Consider the following 19,231-nt stretch of genomic DNA (forward strand, 5'->3'; position numbering starts at 1 on the left):
AGTGGAGTTAAAAGAAATCACAAAAAACATGTGCAAGTTTTATTGTGAAAAAGTGCAAAATAAAATAATGATAAAAAAAATGTAAATCCTAAGAGTTCCCTTTAGAATTCACCAATAGTAAAGCTATATAAAAGCTAAATACTCAGGTACAGTACGTGTACTTCATGAGTAAATGTACGTTTGAAGTCAAAGTACAGAATTTGAAGAAAATACGACAGCAGCTGTGCAGCAGGCTTAATGCCAAGTGTAAATTATACACAGAGCATTTATACCAGCGTGCTCCTCAGACACACTAATACGGGATTTAAGGGATGACTGTCACTGGAGGAGAATGATGCTGATTAAGGTTTTATTGCCCCAAAACACATCACATCAAAACAGCATCTGTTTTGAATACAATTTAACTGTATTTTGGTTTAGTCATAAAAACCCAAATACGTCTCGGTCTTATTTAAAGGATGCAAAGGGCTCCTCTGTGACTGATGTTGCCGTACATTGAAATATAACTCACAGCTGAGTTTCTGGAACGGATGCAGCTTGTCACTTCTTCTTTTTGGGGCAAATTGCACAGCTCGCCCACAACGGCAGCATCTGCACAGTCACCAGGCGTCACGGTGACAAGTGAACTTTCTGATCGTTATGCCTGACGTCCGCCGTGATGTCTTTCAGATGAGAAGCGCTCGGTCCCTGCAGACGCCGGGGGACATTTGACAAAAGTAGCATTGCAGTGCTCCTGACACAAATGTGTGGGCTAGAGGGCCTTTTTTTTTCTGGTCACTCAGCACTTTGGCCGTTCCTCATCCCTCAGCTGTTTCCACCTTCCCAAGTCCTTGCTGATCTGAAATAAAAATTAACTCGGTTTCGGCGGCTTTCAGAAGTGTTTATTTGCAAAAAGGGCAGGAGCAGCAAGAGGTCTTTGATTTGGAGCCTCGGTAGATTAAATGAATTTACTACCTGCTGTTTAAAGATTTCATTAATATTCTGAAGCGTGGCTTGACGCTCGTGCTGTCTGACTTTGGCTGCGATACAAAGGCTCCCTCAAAACTTCAATCCCTTTTTAGAAGTGTACAATTAAGCTAACTGCTTTCAAATGAGCTCACTAGTGCAGGTCACTGTCCACTCACAGCACAATTACCAGTAATCATTATATCTCACTCGTGTATTGGGAGTAGATTGATGTGTAGATTTAAAACACGCCTGGTCTTAACACAATATTCCTCTGAATTGCAGTTTACTTTATGAAGTGTAACATCTTCCTCAGGTCCTGCTCCATCCTCTGGAAACATGCCCCCTACCAGAGGAAAAAAACATTAACCAGTTTTAATTTAATCAATGTCTGGGTTCAGTGGTTTTATGTGTTCTCATTTTAGTCCAAATGGCTTCACAAGCTCTAAGAAGAAGGAGAAAAACCTGTTAGTCATCGATAGTTGACACGACTCAGCTTCAGGCTATGAAGTCAAGTCCACATAGTTCAAATTCATGAAGGTTAAAAGGAAGATTTGGAGATTAAATCCAGCGTTTGAAAGATTGAAATAAAAATTGGACGTTAAGTAGATTAAGTTTATGATCTTAATTTGTGTTAATACCAGATGGTTGTGATGATTCACACATCGGCTCGTGTTTCGTGATAAAGTCGACGTTTGCAAATCAGAAGAAATGGAAAATAAATAATCTGTGAAAAAGAAAGTCAGGATTCTTCTCTATGATGAATTGCACCAGACAGGAGGTCGTCAGAACAGGTCTACCCAGAAATAGAAGTGTTTAAATGAAGTCCCTGAAATCAAATCTCGAGCTATTTCTATCAGTGTCTCATTACACTACCCACAATGCTCATGTGCTGAGAGGAAGTTAACTTTTTTGGAATTCATCCAATCGATAAGAGTTACTCCTAAGATATAAAGAGAAGACGTTGGTAGTAAAAGTGTAAGATGTAAAATAAATTGATCAAGTTACTTCTACTTACCAGCTCATAAATGACGAGTCTTACTCAGTGATACTTATTCACCTAAAAAACTTTGTAATCAACACTTTTATTTGTGGAAGAAGCTTAGAGCATTTGTATTTTTATAGTACTAAGTATTTTAATGGCCTAATCATAATCTATCGAATGACGATGGGAGGCTCGTGAACAAGAGAATGAATCCGCGGCTCCCTTCCGGTTTTATGGATCCTAATAATGAGTTTCGGTCAAAAGAAAATCTCTAACAACCCACTGTGCATCATGTTCTCATCCCCGAACAGCAGAGAGTCACAGTCAGGAGATATCTGCTGAGCATAGTGGAGCATTTAACAGCCAAATATCAAGGTATTTCCCTCAGGAAACCAAAACCGTACATAAAATATATATGACTTAAATTCATCGTCCAGAAACGCAACTAAATGAATATTTTACTGCGGTGAAATGAAAACTGTTTCCACGAAATAATCAGTTCTTGCATTTTCAATATATCCAGTGTCGATTAACATATGAAATATATAGATTGGGATGAAATGGATAAAAAAATAAAGGAAAACTGGAGCGAGAAAGAAATTCTGCTGCTGGTAGATGAAGATCACCAGAGAAATGTTTGAAAGGTGCCAACCATGAGTCAGTGTCCCCGCGCTGTAGCATCTAAATTTACTTTGACGTTTTAGAGCAAACAGTAATAATAAGAATTTGGATGAGGAGCCTGTATGTTCTATTTCAAAGTCTATCTCACCTTTTACTTTTCACACTGTGATTGTGATACCAACTGCATAGATTGAAATCGTTAATAATGCTTAATATGCTCACTAATCATATTTTCTTTAACAAATCTGAACCGATCTTTACTTTGTTGTGGATAATGAGTTGTAGCTTCAAACACAAAGCAACATTGTGTGACGTCACTGTGGAGTCGCCCCATTTTTATAGATGTTACTGTGCAGTTAAAAATAAGTGGGGTTAGCAGGGGCGGATCCAGATGGGGCCCAGCTGAACTCTGATTGGCCCTTGAAGTGCCCCTGTCCCGTCAGTTGTAGAAAAAGTCACTTACTAATGATACTAACAATCAAATTTTATTGTGTAAGCTTTTTACAAGTACACAATTTTCAATGATGTGTGGCTTTGCTCAAAGCTATAGAGCTGACCTTGCTGAACCAGGAATACACATATAAAGGACTCTGTGTAAACTGTGGCCCCTTTACGTCCCACAAAAACAATAGATCCGCCTCTGGAGGTTAGTGTTCTGGTCTCGGTAAAACATTTCAGAGTCAACATTACACTTCATTAACAATCCCGCCAAGTTAGAAGTTGACAGGATGAGCGGTTGTTGAGAAGGACAGACAAAGATCTCCTGATTTATGAGTATGATGCAGCTCTGTACAAATCCTCCCATTTAAACATTCTGACACAATCAAAAGATGAAAATGTCACCTTTTGAAAAAGCCAGTGTCTGCACAATCTGAACGACCCCTCTTGTCACAGCGGCTCCATCTTATCGGGGGCCTCCATCGGCAGCTCCCACATGCTCGGAGCGCCCATGTGCCTTTGTTGAAACAACAGGGGGCTTTTCAACCGAGAGGCCCGGGTGATGAATTTATAATTCGGTGTAAAAACACGAGCACAAACCATTTGATCTTCAAGTGAAACGATTAGAGAAATCTAGATTGAGTTTTTCCGCTTGTTTGATTGATGTTTAAAAGCAGTTATAACTTCACTCAGAATTCTGTGTCACGCAGATGAAGCCGAAGTATCTCAGAGGCTGGAAACGTGTCGTGTGCATGTGGAGGCGAGGGAGTCGACTGTCCCTGTATTCAGTGTTTTTCTAATTCTGTTTGCATGTTTTTCAGGAGGAATTGGAAGAAACATGGAGAGAATTGTAACGAGGGAGTTTCCAAACTGTACTAATGTCTAAAGTAAGGACAGGTTGTTGTTGTGGCTCGATCGTGCCGAGATAGTTTGCTTTTGTCTGCATTGTTTTTTGATTGATTTATCTCACGATGATAGCTGCTATCGTTCAAAGTCATGTTTTTAATGCACATGGATAGAATAAGTAAGTATGTAGTTTAAAAAACCTGAAGAAGATAAACACGTGGAACCAGAGACCTCTAGTTCGAGGGCGGTGAATTTGCTGAAATTGGCCAATAACAGCCACAGCGCCCGGCACCAAACGCCCAATTAACATCAGGGATCCCTCGTTCTCTGCCGCCTCCACGGATGTGACATTACTAATTTGGGTGTTTTATGAATATTCAGCCAATACTGACAATTTACTTGGCTCCCTGTGACATCAGAGTGGTTCTTTTATTAGGATAATATGTGGGTAGGAGGGTGAGTCACTGAAATGAAATTGACAATGAGTCGGGTGGAAATATTGATGCAATGTAAATGAGAAAAGGTTTGGAGAGAAAGAATGTGAAGGATAATCAGTATTCAATTGAAACTTCATGAGGGTCTTGTCAATATTTATAATCAACTTTACTATAACGATAATATTAGGCCTTTATATTACTACACAGGGCTTACACCGCTAAAAATGTAAAAGTAAAAGTTGTCACTGAAGAGAGGAGACATGTTGTGTTAAATCCATATGACAGAAATATAATTAATAGGCCATTTTGGGCTCAGTCATTATCTGGATATGACACTTTTAAATCACTCAGAATAAATTCTGGATGAACATTAACATTAACTGCCTGATAGCTAGAGGTCTTTGAGTTGTAAATATAATGAATATATGTAAAAATTTCGAAATCTGACTAATGTGAATGTGAAAGAAAGCAATGTGTAGTTTGGTTTTTTGATTGATGGCACATGACAGGAAGCGTCATGTGTGGACATATGAGGGTCTGGTAACTTGTATATAGAAAGAGATGGGATGTAAATGTATACAGTAGCTCCATTCTACTTTATTGTAAAGTCAAACCACCGATCACAGACAGACGGATGTGTCCACGACCTTCAGCTGTATGTCCTTTTTTATTTTGTATTTTTTACAGTAGCATGCCCTAATTATCTGTGATAAAAGACTTTCCATTAACTTAGGGTGACCGAGTACTGTATATATATATATATATATATTTAAATATATATACCATGGTGATTTTAAAGTTTACACATTACACACGTTATTAATACACCCTGTCTAATAGTGCAGTCGTGCAATTGCCTAAAGAGTTGTGCATGATCTATGATATCGTTCCTTTTTGTCAATGATAAGAAACATTGTGTTGTTTTGAATCATATTTCTTACTGTGAACAAATGGCCATTTTGAAATTGTTCAAAATAAATGTATTTTTATATGGAACCCTATTTGTTTTCATCTTTTCCATCACATGCACCCACAAGTGACACTTTGCAGACTTTCAGATTTCAATATGGTTCTGGCTTTTGTTTCCTGAGCAGAGTGATGCAGAAGCAGCTTCTTTTTTTTTTCTCCGGGCTGTCAGTGGATGAGAAATGGCCGTGTCGCCGTGACCATAAACCTGGAAACAAATGGGCTCATGAAGCTTTGTTTTTACAACACAGCGGCGGCCTTATCGGAAACGCAGGTGCCTGGTAGCCGACAGTGTATCATCGCTGCAAACCACTTTTAATGATCCCAAAGAGGCTCTGCGGCAGGATTTAATGGACAGAAGTGTGATAACACCCATGTGAAGATTCCCATCTGACACCTCCACCGAGCAGCGTTCGAGCCCCATCGCTCCGTCACTCAAGTTCACCGTTTACAGGCGGTTGCTATTTAATGGGAACAATTACCGAGGCTGTAGTCGAGTGATGAGATACAGGATTTTGCAAAAAGAAGAATTTCGGGCTTTAGAACTTTTAAAGTGCTGCACATTAACGTGGCAAAGTGACACTGAGGTTGGAGGACAGGATTGAGCAGTTGATTGGCTGAGTCCTCTCTCACACACACACACACACACACACACACACACACACACACACACACACACACACACACACACACACACACACACACACACACACACACACACACACACACACACACACACACACACACACACACACACACACACACACACACACACACACACACACACACACACACACACACGCGAGCAGCGACCAGGCCCTTGCTTTTCCCTGTTTTGCATTTTGTTTGCCACTTCAGCAGCTTCATATCACACACACCAATCTTCATCACTCCAGCAGCCATCGGCGCCCCGAGAGTCTTACTCCTGCTCCTGCTCTCAGTCTGAATTAACACCAAGGCCTCTCTCTAACTGCCCTGGGATGTTCGGCGGTGGCACAATCAAATTGAACGGTGACAATCACTAATGGATGATTCGCTGCGGCCCGACACTGTAATGTAGCACTCAATGAAAGGAAACATGCTCATCAATTTCACACTGTGGCTAACACAATATTGCTGTGGGTTATTGTTGTGGGACATTTTTCATTCAAGGTGCGACCCAGTCTGGGAAAATCTTCCTTGATTCTGTGTGTGTGTGTGTGTGTGTGTGTGTGTGTGTGTGTGTGTGTGTGTGTGTGTGTGTGTGTGTGTGTGTGTGTGTGTGGATTTCCCGGGGTGGAGATAATTAATTTGTAGCACAGTGGGAGAGTTGAGCAACGAGCCCATTAGAATCACTCCAGGCTACTCGGTGCTTTTCAGTGTCCTCCCGCTCAGTCCCACCGCCAGGAAAACGGCTCCACTGAAACTTTGAACCTTGATAACTTGTGAGAGACCGAGCAGAAAAAGCTCAATTACCACAAAGGGAGAGCGTCGGTCTGACAAAGCTTCAGCTGAGCCGGAGTCGAACAGTTCTGCCCTTCATGAAGTCGAGTGATGGACTAAATCAAAAGTCAAACACAACTAAAAGCCAACGGATCGAAGAGGACGGCAAACATGAGCTGTTCGTGCTTTTGGAAATGAGTGAGTTCAACCAGCCACGCAGCGTCACTGCTGTGTTTCTGCTTTATTCTGCAAACCAAGGTTACTTTTTGCAAGATCAGATGAAAAACCACAGTAACAAGCCACTGATTAAACACGTCACTTGTAATGAACGACTCGTCTGGCCTCTTGAGAAAAATGGAGAATACTGCAGTTCACATTTCTAACATTTCATTTTTCTGCTAGTAAAGACATAGTTTTCAAGTAACTTCAAATAGAAAAAAGAAAAGAAAAAGCATCATGCAAATATGTTCACAGTCATATTCACAGGTCGATTAGTGGGACAACAGAAAGAATTGAGTTAAATAAATGTCGAGAGCCCAAGTAAAAACTCCTCTGATGTATCGGCGTGGGGAGACAGAGTTCATCTGATCGTGAGCACAAGTTTATTTATGCTCCGGGGCTCAAATGGAGGATCGGAGAGGGGAAGAAGTATGGAGCGGCCTCTAGTCAATTTGTCTTCCTGACATATGATGCTGACAACACTTAAAAAGAAAAGTTTGATGAAGAAAAACTTCAGTACTTATCCCAAAGAGACAGTGGCTCTGTGTGTAGGCCGAGGCTTATTGACAGGAGATACGTCTTTCTCTATCTGCGCGTCCCTCGCAGCCGAGGAGGACGAACAAATCGGCTCCCTCTTTGTCCACCGCGTCCTCGGAGGGGGGGGGGCGAGAACCCACAACAGACCGGCAGGCCTCCTTGTGCTTTCACAGTAAACTGAGAGGAGAAGCCATGTGGAGCCGCTCGTCTCCTCGTGGTTAAATACGAACAGGCGAGAATAAATAAAACATTGCAGCCAACCTGGTGTAGATACATGTGAGGGCGCCACAACCTTCACAGTCGGATCAGTTCAAAGAAACAACAACAAAAAACACATCAGACATTTTGGATCTGAGCCCAAGCTGCAGTCTCCGAATCTAGCAGTGAATAAACCTTGAACTAATGACTAATTAAAACTGTGGCACTTTTTTTATTTTTTTATTTTTCTTGCTGCATCACCACAGATGAGTTAAACGCAGAGGAAACAAACATCATATCAAACATTGTTCTCCTAGAAACCAGAATGTACAAGAAGAAAAGGCTCCCGGGCAACAAATGACTACGAAGCTCCAGTTTAAAAAGTCACGGCTTTTGTTTGTCTGTAAATCAAATCAAATGTACGGCTGCTGCCGCGACTCTAATCCATATGCATGATCTAGATTAGAAGATTTGCTCATAATCTGTTTTAAAGTGGGTTTAACGTTTGGTTGCAGTGCCACTAAAACAACTTCAGTCTCCTAAACAAGAGGGATGGCTCTGCTTCTCATCTACTCTCCACACCTATATCCACTTTCATCCTGTGTTGGTGTGTTGTTGTTCCTGACTTGTGTAACATTCGGAGCGGCAGAGAGACAGACATGATGGAACACACAGATCTGGGACTAGAGGCCCTCCTCCGTCATCTCCTGGATATTGCAAGCTTTCATTTGATGGGGATGTGCTGATAAGATTAACTGATTGTACAGAGCTTAATGAAGCTGCTTCCCTCACTGTCTTAGCTCCGATAAGCTGCTTCCACATTAAACAAAGTAAACTTCACAAACACAAGCCCCAAAGAGCGGTAATAAAAAGCATAGATATTATTACACATCACTTCTGCTCCCCCCGGTTGATATTTTTTCATATTTGAGCAGACGCAGCCGTAACACAGCTGAGACCAATAACTTGTACCTCCTCCATTATGGATGTTATTATTTACATAAAAAGATCAATGTCCTTGCAAAAATACAAGTATTTCCAGTCAAAAAGTGTCCCCCCATTTTTTCTTTTTTTCTTCCAGGAAGCGAGTATAAATCTGTACAGTCTCCTCAGAGGGATTAGGCAGCACAGTGTGAACTGGTCCATCCATGCATGGGTAGCAAAAACACTCGAGACTATTCATTGTGACCGTGGTTTCATAGCTTGCTGGAAGTAACTGCCAAAGAAGATGTATTGCTTTTGAGTCGGTCATAGACTCTCAACATTAAAACACATGGGGCGCTTCATCAGAGAGCTTGATGTCTGTGTGAGATGGCAGGTAGCCTGGCGAGGGAGAAGAAAGGGGAGAGAAAAAAAGACAGGAGGAATTTTATGTAGCCATTTGCATGCGGGTGTATTTATTTTTTTTATTTTTTTTGCAGGCAAACACATTTATCTTGGATGGGTCGATTGTTTAGCTGCGGGTCGGAGGTAAATCAGCTGGAACCTCGTAGATATTTCTTGATGAAAATGCTTTCACCACTCCGCTACTTTCCTGATGCACTAATTATTTTATTGGGTCAAATAATTCACCCTGACATTTCATCACTTTAGCCTTGCACTTGATTCTGCTTCACTTACCTGTGAATACTAATACCTCACTATGTCAAACTCAGGCGGGCAAATAAGTACAGCGCGCAGTAATGACTGTATCTTGGCAACTTGGACGATAACACAAGGGGAGGACGAGTCACATCAGCGCCTCACAGCAAGTGAAAACCTGCTTTAGATTTGCAAAGTTTACAGAAAACAGATTTTTATTTGTACTTACTGCCACAAATCCAGCACAAAGGAGACAGATGAAATGTTTGTGACGATCAGAGCATTAAAACGATTTGAAACCTCCAGTGGTTAATAGCAGTGATGCTGCACTTCCCAGTCTGGTGGATGATCAAATTGCCCGATTTGCTTTTTGTTTCCTTCACATTTGTTTGTGTAAGAATCAAATATTTGTGTTCAGTTGTACCCACACACTGTTTATAAAGATTGCTGACATGACAGGTCCCTGTAAGTGAAGCCAAAAGAGTCTCAATTGCCCCCTGGTGGCTGTGCTGCTGTAAAGGTCATAAATCCCTCCTCTATGTCAAATAACTTATCTCAATTGTTTCTGTCACATTAGGTCACACTGAGGTGTGTGTAAGTGCTTCTTATTCCTGTAATCCTGGTTTTTATTATTTATTACATGCTTTAAAAACAGGATGAAGCTTCATGAGTGACAGCTGAGACCGACTTGTGATTGGTCGACACGGCTCCATCCCCCCCGATTCCAACTCTGCATATTCTGGCCCTGATTGTGAAAGATGTTTGGTGTTTGAATCCGGGATATTTAGGGTTAATTTCTGGATAATGAGAGGAAGTGGAGACGGGTCTGTATACACAGTCTGTGGGTTTACCTAATAATCTGGCAGCAGAGTTTATGTTGATGAACAAAAGGTGGAAAAGTACAGAAGAAAAGAATCTTTAATTTATTCTTATGAACAATTTCCATTACTTCCTCACGGTAAGTGGTTAAATCTTTGCAAGATGAAAAGCGGAATCAGTGCTCAGAATGAGGACGACAACATTAACACACAGACACACACACACACACACACACACACACACACACACACACACACACAGCATCACTGCTTGGCAACTTCGGAGGAAAAAGTCCAAACGAAATAAACTTCAATTTAGCCGAATGGAAAATGGAATGAAAATTCAAATTGCTTTTATGTTTTCACCCTGAATGATTTTTGTTTTATTTTTACAGGAACAACAACAAACAGTTCACATTGCGTTCTACGGATGATCAAGAGAAATGGGTAAATTGTTCCAGGGAGGATGTGCCCATGTTGAATTTTTAAAAAAAAAGCAATTTCATTTCCCCCAAAAATCGGTCGGAACACATAATGAAATTTCACGCGACTCCACTGTGATGGTGCGGCAGTCGATATCACATAGATATCTCTTTATCTCAAAACCTGGGGAAGTTATAACCAGTTGCCAAGATACTGGTCGGTTGAGAAACTACAGTCTTTCTGTTAATTGTCCGTTACAGGTTTGAAACCACAGCCTGACTGATAGAACACGACAGACAACCTTCACTTTTCCAACAATCCGCATAAAGCCTGTGTATTCCTGAGGTGTGCCTGTAGCTTTAAAAGGAGAAATAAATGAATATACCTCTGCTTTTTGAGTCCAGCTGTATGTCCACATGATCCAGTGAAGTCAGCTTGTCCCCCTCAGGGTCCGGGACGGCGATGGAGGTCACTGTGGGGATGACCTCTTGTTCTTTGTCAGGCTGCTCCGCTGTGTATGTGTTGATGCCGGGAAACTTCCTGCAGGCCGTGCAGGGGCGGAAGAAAAAAAGAAAAAAGAAGCAGGTTTTTTTTATTTAAAAAAGGCAACTTAATGGAAACCTGCCATCAGGTCTGTTTCACTAATGTTTTCACTAAGCATAATGTGTCATGTGCTATTTTTAACCGCTAAAGGATGGGAGAGGATCGCCTGGAAGCTGGAAACTGGGGCATTTTGCGTTCCACTGGGCATTGCTCTCTCACTTTCATATTGTTCACCTCGGTTTTCAATCAATTTTTCATTCCCTCAGATGCAGCCCCCCCCCCCTCACACACACACACCACCCACTCCTCCAATTCTTGCTTAAAACTAACATCTTGCATTTCTAATTTCAGATTCTCCCCCCCCCCTGTGAGTTTGCAGCCGCAGCTGGTGCTGTGACATCTGCGGCAGCTTTAGAGACTCGACGTAGATTTCTTAATGTAGTAATTATAATCCAGAAAGTTAACGTTAAGTGGTCTTTTACTTTATGAGTACAAAAAAAAAATTCCCCCAAAAAACTACCGACAGAGTGAAACGTCCCCCCCGGTGACTGACGTGGGATTACCTTTGGCGGAGGATGCTATTTACTGTACGTCCCTCACTGTATAATATATGTTGTCTCAGGACTTATCTCCTCAACCTTCCCTGCCATTCTGCAGAGGATGCCTCACCTTGAATGGCTGTGTTTAGCATTTCCGAAAGGTCAACCCTCACATTGTCAGATAGATGAATATTGATAACTGCGGGACTATGACACCCATTCAGCTCTCTGGGAGAATTGATTAGACTGTCATTCCCTGTAATATTCTGCAGATTGAGACAGAGGGGAATCGTCTTATTCCTCCAGCTATTATTGCGCCGCGGACGACCATAACTGAGAGATATATGGGGTCGGGATACTTCTGGAAACTTTTAGGAGTTCAGCAGCGAGGTGCTAGCTTGTAGATAATGGGGCCGACTCTATATAAGGCCATTATGCAAATGCAAACACACTCCATGCACACACACACACACACACACAAATAAAACAGCAGTTACATTATCTTATTGTTGATATTCTCCACGATGTGCTTTCACACCTATCTGGCTGTTTCCCCCAGCGGCTGTGCTCAGCTTGTGGTTACAATAGATCACATCCAGGATATACTGTACCTTTTAAACGTGTATATTACAAACACAGCCAATCCCATCAGCACGACAGAGATGAGCAGGATGACTGCAGTGCCGCTGTGGCTGCTATCGCTGCTGTCCACAAGAGGAGCTTTGAAGGAGAAAGAGTGGAAGAGAAAATGAGAGCACACTCAGGGCAAATGCTTTTTTTCCCCCATCTTATATGGATATGAATTATATAATAATCCTATTATACAACAGAGGAGAATCATCGCTGTGTCTTTGACGATGTGTGAGAGTCATGAGCAGGAGAACTGATGTCCAATAAACACTTAACTAGTTTAACCTCTGCAGAAGAGGTCATGTTCCCAGATCAGGGGCCAGATGGAAGAATTATTTTTGATTTTCTCTACTACTCCGAGATAGGCTCGTTTTTTTTTTCACTGAATTTCCCAGGGAGTAATTAATTGATCTAAAAATCTGGCAAAGTTAGAGCTCTGATATCTATGAGTGTGTGCAATTTGGTAGAGATCCAGATAAAAATCCATATCTAGTGAATTTAAATGCAGCGTTTTAAGAGGGCTGCTGGGCCTTGGTCGGGGTGCATACTCAACTTCTATTATTTTAGTCAGTAAAATGTCAAAAAAATTGTTAAAAACATCCATTATTTATAAGTTATTAATTTTGTTATAGAAAATCTGTTTGTAACGACTTAAAAAGGCAAAATTCTCAAATTTGAGGAGGAGGAACCTGTAAACATTGTCAATTATGTTGATAAACTAGATTATTAAATAGTTGCTGATAGACTTTCTTTCAGCTGCTTCAACTATAACTGATTTCAGCACTAAGTGAGTGTAGAATACATATAAAATATTTAGAATGGGCAGCAATGGAACATGCAGAAAGAAGGGCCATTCTAGTTCTTTGAGGGTTAGATTAAGCTACTTTATATCACCGGGAAAATCCACTCGGTGCCATTACTCCTGCCCATGGAGTCCTGGATACATATATTAAAAGTAGTTTCTTTCCTTGCAGACCTACTATTCATCTTTATCTCCCGACTGGAAGACTTGCACAATGTGTGGCCTAAAATAAGAGACAACCACTCAAAAGGCACCGCTTCCCCCCCGAAATGGCTCGGGCCAACATTAGGTATTTCAGGTAAGTGTGGGGCAGACAAGGCCGACTCACCCGGAGACAGCCGGGTGGCATACACGTTCACCTGCACCCCCGGCTTGAGTGTGAACTGGACGAGGTCCTGGTTCAGAGCACTTAGCAGAACCTGAGAAAGCTGCGAGGAGGAGGAGGAGTGACAGAGCAGAGAGGACCGTGTTAGCCGCGGCTGCACAGCAATACTCCACAGTCATCAATATTTCATCCGCGAGTCATTTCTTCCGACAGCCTAAATTATGAATCGGAAATTTTTGCCTCTTTCTAAAGAGGTGCAAATGTTGATATGACACAAGGAGGAAAACCAAACCTGCTGCACAGACACAGCAGCAGGCTATTAAACGGCGATGGAAACCTTATCAGGAGGAGAAAGGGCAGCGGGCTTATAGTGAGGAGGTGACATTTAACAAAATGAATCCTGCTATTTCTACCACAGGGAACTCCTCAGGTTTACCTACTTTCAACACAACATGATTAAGCGATGTAAAAGTTCAGTGAGTCGGTGCCATTGTAAATCAAAAGGATTTGCCCTCATATAATAAAATTGCACTTTTTTTATTTTTCTTCCCTGAAGCGCCTCCTGTTTTTCACACCTTGATGAAGCAGTCATTTAACAAGAGAGCAAAACGCCTTCCCGGAGCCTATTTGAGTTCTTAGCAATGCCTCACTAATTCCATCTCGCTCTTTCTAAAATCTTTCCACTGGTTAAAATTAGACTGCTCTACACAGTATGAATAATTACTTTTTGTTCTAGTGGCATATCAGGGTCAGTAAATCTATTACACATTTTAATAAGCTGCTACACACACACACATACTAACACACACGCTCACACACACAGGGACACACATTCACTCAGTGCATCCACGTTGCAAGTCATTCACAGGAGATGAGAACAGTGCACTGAAGATTTATTACCCTATTGTCTGTGAGGTTCTGCCAGGTAATCAGACAGGCTTTAGATAAATACATCTCTTTAATTCCCAATCCAGCCCGCCTGCCCCAGTTCCTCTCCCTCCCCGATGCTGCCAATTATATGATGCATCAATGTAATTAAATACCTATTAACTTAGTTCAAGACTGACTATGAGCCAGCAGAATGATGTTTACTTGTGATACATCGAGGTCCCATCCGTTATGATGAATAGATGAGCCCTGTCTCGCTGGTGCGTTAAGAAAATGGCTCTGGTTAATTGCTTTGTTTACATATCGAGCAGCTCGATGAGGGATCAACTGTGAAGATTCCAGGAATCTTATTTTTTATTCTGAGGAAAAATTAAATAACAGCCACGAGGCACAGTGGCTGGAGACGATTATGGCCGTGTTATTATCTTGAGGTTTATGCAAGTGTCTCAACTCCTGAGAGGTGTTGTGCAGAGACACTGAAGGATTCTGTGCTTTTACGTGGGAGGACATTGCCCTCTAGTGTCCACATTGTGCGTTGCTCTGTCAACGGTATTGGAACACAAAGCGCATGGGGACACTGGGAACATTAAGCCATTTAGCACTTAAGCGATAAAGACATAAAATCATTTCAGAGAGGTTCAGCGTCTGTGAAACAAATGAGTGCAATTAGGGGGAAAAAGAGGGGAAGGAAAACAATCCTTAAAGGAACAAGAGAAGTTCCTGCTGTAGGTTTAAACTATTGTGAAATCCAGAATAGTGGAAGAATTCAGTGGCAGTTGTTTGTTTAGAGGTTTAATCTAGAATCTAGAAAGTGAGTTAGAGGTTTGAAAGCATCTTATGAGCTGAGATCTTATGTACCTGCATGATATTAACAGTGCAGCCACAACATATTGCTCCTCTTCTCTGTATTTTCTCTTAATGAACCACTCCAGAGGTTTTTGTTTTTTGCATTCTTTACCCCAATTAAAACAAAAACGTACAGTCTTCATTACAGCTGACCTTCTCCAAGAAGTAGCAGCGTTTTCCCTCCCCACCACGCGGCCTGTGGAGCCCATTCATTCCCCCCTGGTATTAAAACACATCTTTGGAGACTTTAAAACTCGCCCGACTTTGATAATTCATCACTGCGAGTTTCAAGTCTTCATTTATTTTTGTCAAAGTTAACCTTATTGTTGCATGGCCATGGAGCGCAGACTTCCTAAACCAAGCTGCACTTAAAACTGTGTTACCGTGCAGCGATAATGTTACTTTGACAAATATAAATGCAGACGCGAGGCTCATTGTGATGTATTACCTCCACCCAGAACCAGCCCGAAGACTCCACAAGTGGATTTTCACCCCAGACTGAAAAGAGTGGAAACCAGTGGCTGCCAGGAAGGAAAGAACCATTCAAGGTATGTGAAATGCAAAAAAAATGTAATAAAATGTAGATGGTGTGATGAAATAACAGTTGATGTGCAGCCTCCTTTCACTTCATCACAAGTGATATTGTATCTGAGATAAAGGAGGAAAATGGGCCTGGGATATAAAGATGAAACAGATACCTGCACAGATCACAGCACCACCCACTGAAGTACTATACAGTAAGTCCTGTGCACAACAAAGAGGCAGTGAAATTAAGATGTAAAATTTTCCTGGAAACATCTCCAGAACATATGCATGCTTCAAAAAAAATCCTCAGATATGACGTTAGTAAATAAGCCAAACTGCTGCACAGAAGATCAAAGACAACAAACATTAAATATCCTGGTGATTATATGCCGCAACACGAAAATCCAAAAGGCAACTCCACTGCTCACGAGTTCAGTCAGACAACTCCCGTTTGAAATAGTTATTGCAGCAGCAGAAGTGAGAGTTTGGTGTCTCTGCTCCAACTTGTGATTGAATTTCGTAGAACGTGGTAAGACGAGCAAATCCCTTTGACTCCCCTGTCGGAGCCGGCAGGTGGAGGCCGGGCCGCTGCCGGAGCTGAATCGACAGGCGATACCGAAGCAGGGCAGCAGGGGCATCGACGAGCAAGGGGAGCGATGGGAAATCTCTGCAGCTCCAGCAGACTGCCGGGTTGTGGAGAGCGAGGCACGTGTCACATGATTAGAGCAGCGCAGCCCGAGTTGCCTGAACCTGAACTCGCCCGCAACCTATCACAGGTGTCGCTCCATATAAGTGAGTGTGACTGCAGCTATATGCAGTTCTGTAATAAGAGGTTACACTGAGAAAAAAAACAAGGGATGAGGGATTTGTTCTTTTTCAGACAAAAGGAAATATTCGCAGAGCTTCTTTGCTCTTTAGCTGCGATATAAAGGGTCGGAAGTCCCTGATAGACTCATGACACAGGATAATTAACTTTTAGGGCAACTAACAAGAACTCTGTCAGGCAGGAGGCTGAAGGGAAAACTCTCAAACTGGTCTACAGCTGTTAATAAAAATAAGGAGAAACTCAACTTTATCTAAGATAAGACTATGATGGGAATACTATGTGATATAATGAAAAAAATACCAACTATGTGTCTATATGTGTCTATAGCATATAACTAACCATATAAGTCCCTCAAAAGTTAAGTTTCTGTGCAAGTATTGTGTGTTTTTCACATGAACCCACTCGATAATAAAGCTTCAATACTCACTGCAGCCTTCAGGCGAGAGAGCAGTGTTCAAACATCATAAAATATGTTCCCTTTTTAATACAACAGCAGCTCAATGTCATAACTCAGTAGCATTGTGTGACACTCTAAAGTAAAGAACATGTTCTCCAGGGACGTTCTCTCTCTCTCTCCGGAGCCTCTCAACCCACTCAGCTCACTTTTTATGCCGCTTTAATTACACACAGAACACAACATAGTGGCGAGCATCTGCCAGGGGCCATTAAAACCGATTTGATGAGACGGTACCTGATCAAGGTGCGCCCACTTTTCACCCACGGCTCCGTCTCTTGACCTCCTCTCAGGCACGATAAACACCTCCGCCGTGGTCGGTAAACCTGGAAGCACGGTGACCAGGAGCTGATCCGCGCTGATTCCCGTGACCTTTAATAAAGAACAGAACTCATTAAACAGGGTTTTGATTGGAAATGTTTGGGGACGACATTCTACGATTTGGGCCTTGAGGTATGATTCTTGGTAGGTAGGGTGGGTGGGTGGGTGGGTGGGGGGTTGCCTGCATTAATGAGTACCTACTGCAGCCTTTCTGCCTCACGTATCATTTGCCTAAGTACCAGCCTCTGTCCAGATGTGATGCACGGATCAACGGAAACCTGCAAGTGCAGTTTGACAGTCTTCAGTGAAGGCCAATGCTTTTAGTGCCTTTACGCCATAAGCAGAGGTCTGCTGTCAGTTTCCAGGTGTAAACCCGGGTAATATCTGACAAGGCAGAAGGTCAAAGTGAATGTTTCATACTGAGGGCTACTGTCGGTTATATATAGAGTTCAGTGTTCTGCTCTTTTCCATAACCTGCTGCTTTTTGACATCCCTGTAGTGTCCAGGAGGGAAACGCAGAAGCACTTAACCGCGGTGGGCTCACGTTACTTGAGGCTTCTTCAAAGAGACGGCTTTCGTTTTCTTGGAAAGCAAATGGCAGCCGTTGTAGCATTGAAACTGTGCTGTTCATGATGATTCTAGGTGATGTGCTACAGATGGGAGACAAATTAATGGACAAAAATAACATGAAGTCTCTCAGTTAGATCTTGCTACATGTTGGGCCTCCTACAACATCTCAGTTTCTTTCTTGGCATTGATTCTCCAAAGGTTGATATCCGGAATCTGAGTTTGTGATGGCTTGATGAAGCCTTTGCAACAGCTCAGCCATGGCTCCAGGTTTCCCTTGTTGTCTCTGTGTTTCACCCTGTCCTCCACAGTGTCTCCTCCTCCCATCTGTTTGTGCATGACCCAGTCAGAATGTCCAACCTCTGAGCTCTTTATGCACACGTCCCTTAAAGGTTTAGAGTGTAGGATTTAGTGACATCTAGTGGTGGAGTTAAATGTTGCAGCAGAAACACAACAAGCACGGAGGTGGGCAACCAATCCCGACGATGACATCACAAGAAAAAAAAGTTCTCATGTGAGGATAAACACAGAGCTCCATTATGATTTATTTAATAGCCATAATGTGTACTGGTCCTACTCATTCTCTGTTTTTGCATAACAATGCAATTTATAAAAAAATATATATATAATTATATAAGAATTAACTTTCGTCCACTGTGATTCATGAGCCTGGACCTTGATGTCAGGCAGTCGCTCCCTCAAGCTGTTTGGCCGTGAAGAAAGTAAACAACATAAAATTCAAAATCCCAAACCTTCCAAAGCTGTGCCATTGCTGTTTATTTGAGCCCTTGAAGCCTCTCTGGAGTCTGTGAAGGTTCAGGGTTTGAGACCTTCGGGTGGACTTTGGGATTGAGCCGATGTTTGGTGTGGGTGCAGCTTCACCCGCTTGATCAAACTCCACTCTTGGCCCTGATCTACTCATCATGAGCAGTATAAGAACTCCAGCCTCCCATCGCTGATGATTAGCGTCCTGGCTGCCAGGACCTTCGCGGCAAACAACCTTCTCCTCTGCCACGCCGTGTCCACTAGTGACCTCCAGCTACACCTGACTGTCTCCACCTGGGTTCCCTCAGAGTCCAGATCGGACCCCCAAACTTAAGGCATTTAATGAACCACCACTAAACCATATCTAGTGTGCCTGGGTCTCTCAAAATGAAAGGTAACGGCCGTGTTGAAGAACTGAGGTTTTAAAAGCAACAGTGTTGAAAGTGTTGGCTCGGATGTGTAGATACACCACAATGTACATCCTCTCCAAAGGTCCCACCACAACTTTTCCCCCCAATACTGGATACAACAAGAAAAGATGCATCTGCATTTGTTATGACTGCACTCTTCAGGGGTTTCCTTTCATTTGTCACCCAGAGCACAGAGGTGAACAACTAATTACACAGCAAGGGAGGTTACGGGAACCACAAGCAGTGAAGTGCAACACTTGACACAGGGCCGCATGCTTACATTACGAAAGCAGCATAACCAGGCAAAGGAAATGTCATCGTCTCAGTACACAGGGACTCGAGCTTTCCTCTCCA

At 42.3% G+C, this 19,231-nt stretch overlaps 2 protein-coding genes across 3 annotated transcripts in view; one reads left to right on the plus strand and one right to left on the minus strand.

Annotated features, from left to right (window-relative positions):
* sorcs3b (sortilin related VPS10 domain containing receptor 3b) overlaps positions 1-5,092 on the plus strand; it is a 42,883-nt gene extending 37,791 nt beyond the window's left edge. The window contains exon 27 of the mRNA XM_053436348.1: positions 3,811-5,092. Within this exon, the coding sequence (XP_053292323.1) occupies positions 3,811-3,875 (65 nt within the window). The 3' untranslated portion in view covers positions 3,876-5,092. The remainder of the gene's footprint in view (positions 1-3,810) is intronic.
* Positions 5,093-7,654: 2,562 nt separating this feature from the next.
* Positions 7,655-19,231, minus strand: part of LOC128453874 (VPS10 domain-containing receptor SorCS1) — a 48,843-nt gene continuing 37,266 nt past the window's right edge. For both annotated transcript variants that reach the window (XM_053436977.1, XM_053436978.1), the window contains exons 23-27: positions 17,052-17,186; positions 13,279-13,378; positions 12,130-12,238; positions 10,822-10,976; positions 7,655-8,937 (exon numbers count right to left, since the gene is read on the minus strand). In XM_053436977.1, the coding sequence (XP_053292952.1) occupies positions 8,879-8,937; positions 10,822-10,976; positions 12,130-12,238; positions 13,279-13,378; positions 17,052-17,186 (558 nt within the window). In that variant the 3' untranslated portion in view covers positions 7,655-8,878. The remainder of the gene's footprint in view (positions 8,938-10,821; positions 10,977-12,129; positions 12,239-13,278; positions 13,379-17,051; positions 17,187-19,231) is intronic.

The sequence above is a fragment of the Pleuronectes platessa genome, chromosome 12 (genome assembly GCF_947347685.1).
Source record: "Pleuronectes platessa chromosome 12, fPlePla1.1, whole genome shotgun sequence".
Classification (NCBI taxonomy): domain Eukaryota; kingdom Metazoa; phylum Chordata; class Actinopteri; order Pleuronectiformes; family Pleuronectidae; genus Pleuronectes; species Pleuronectes platessa.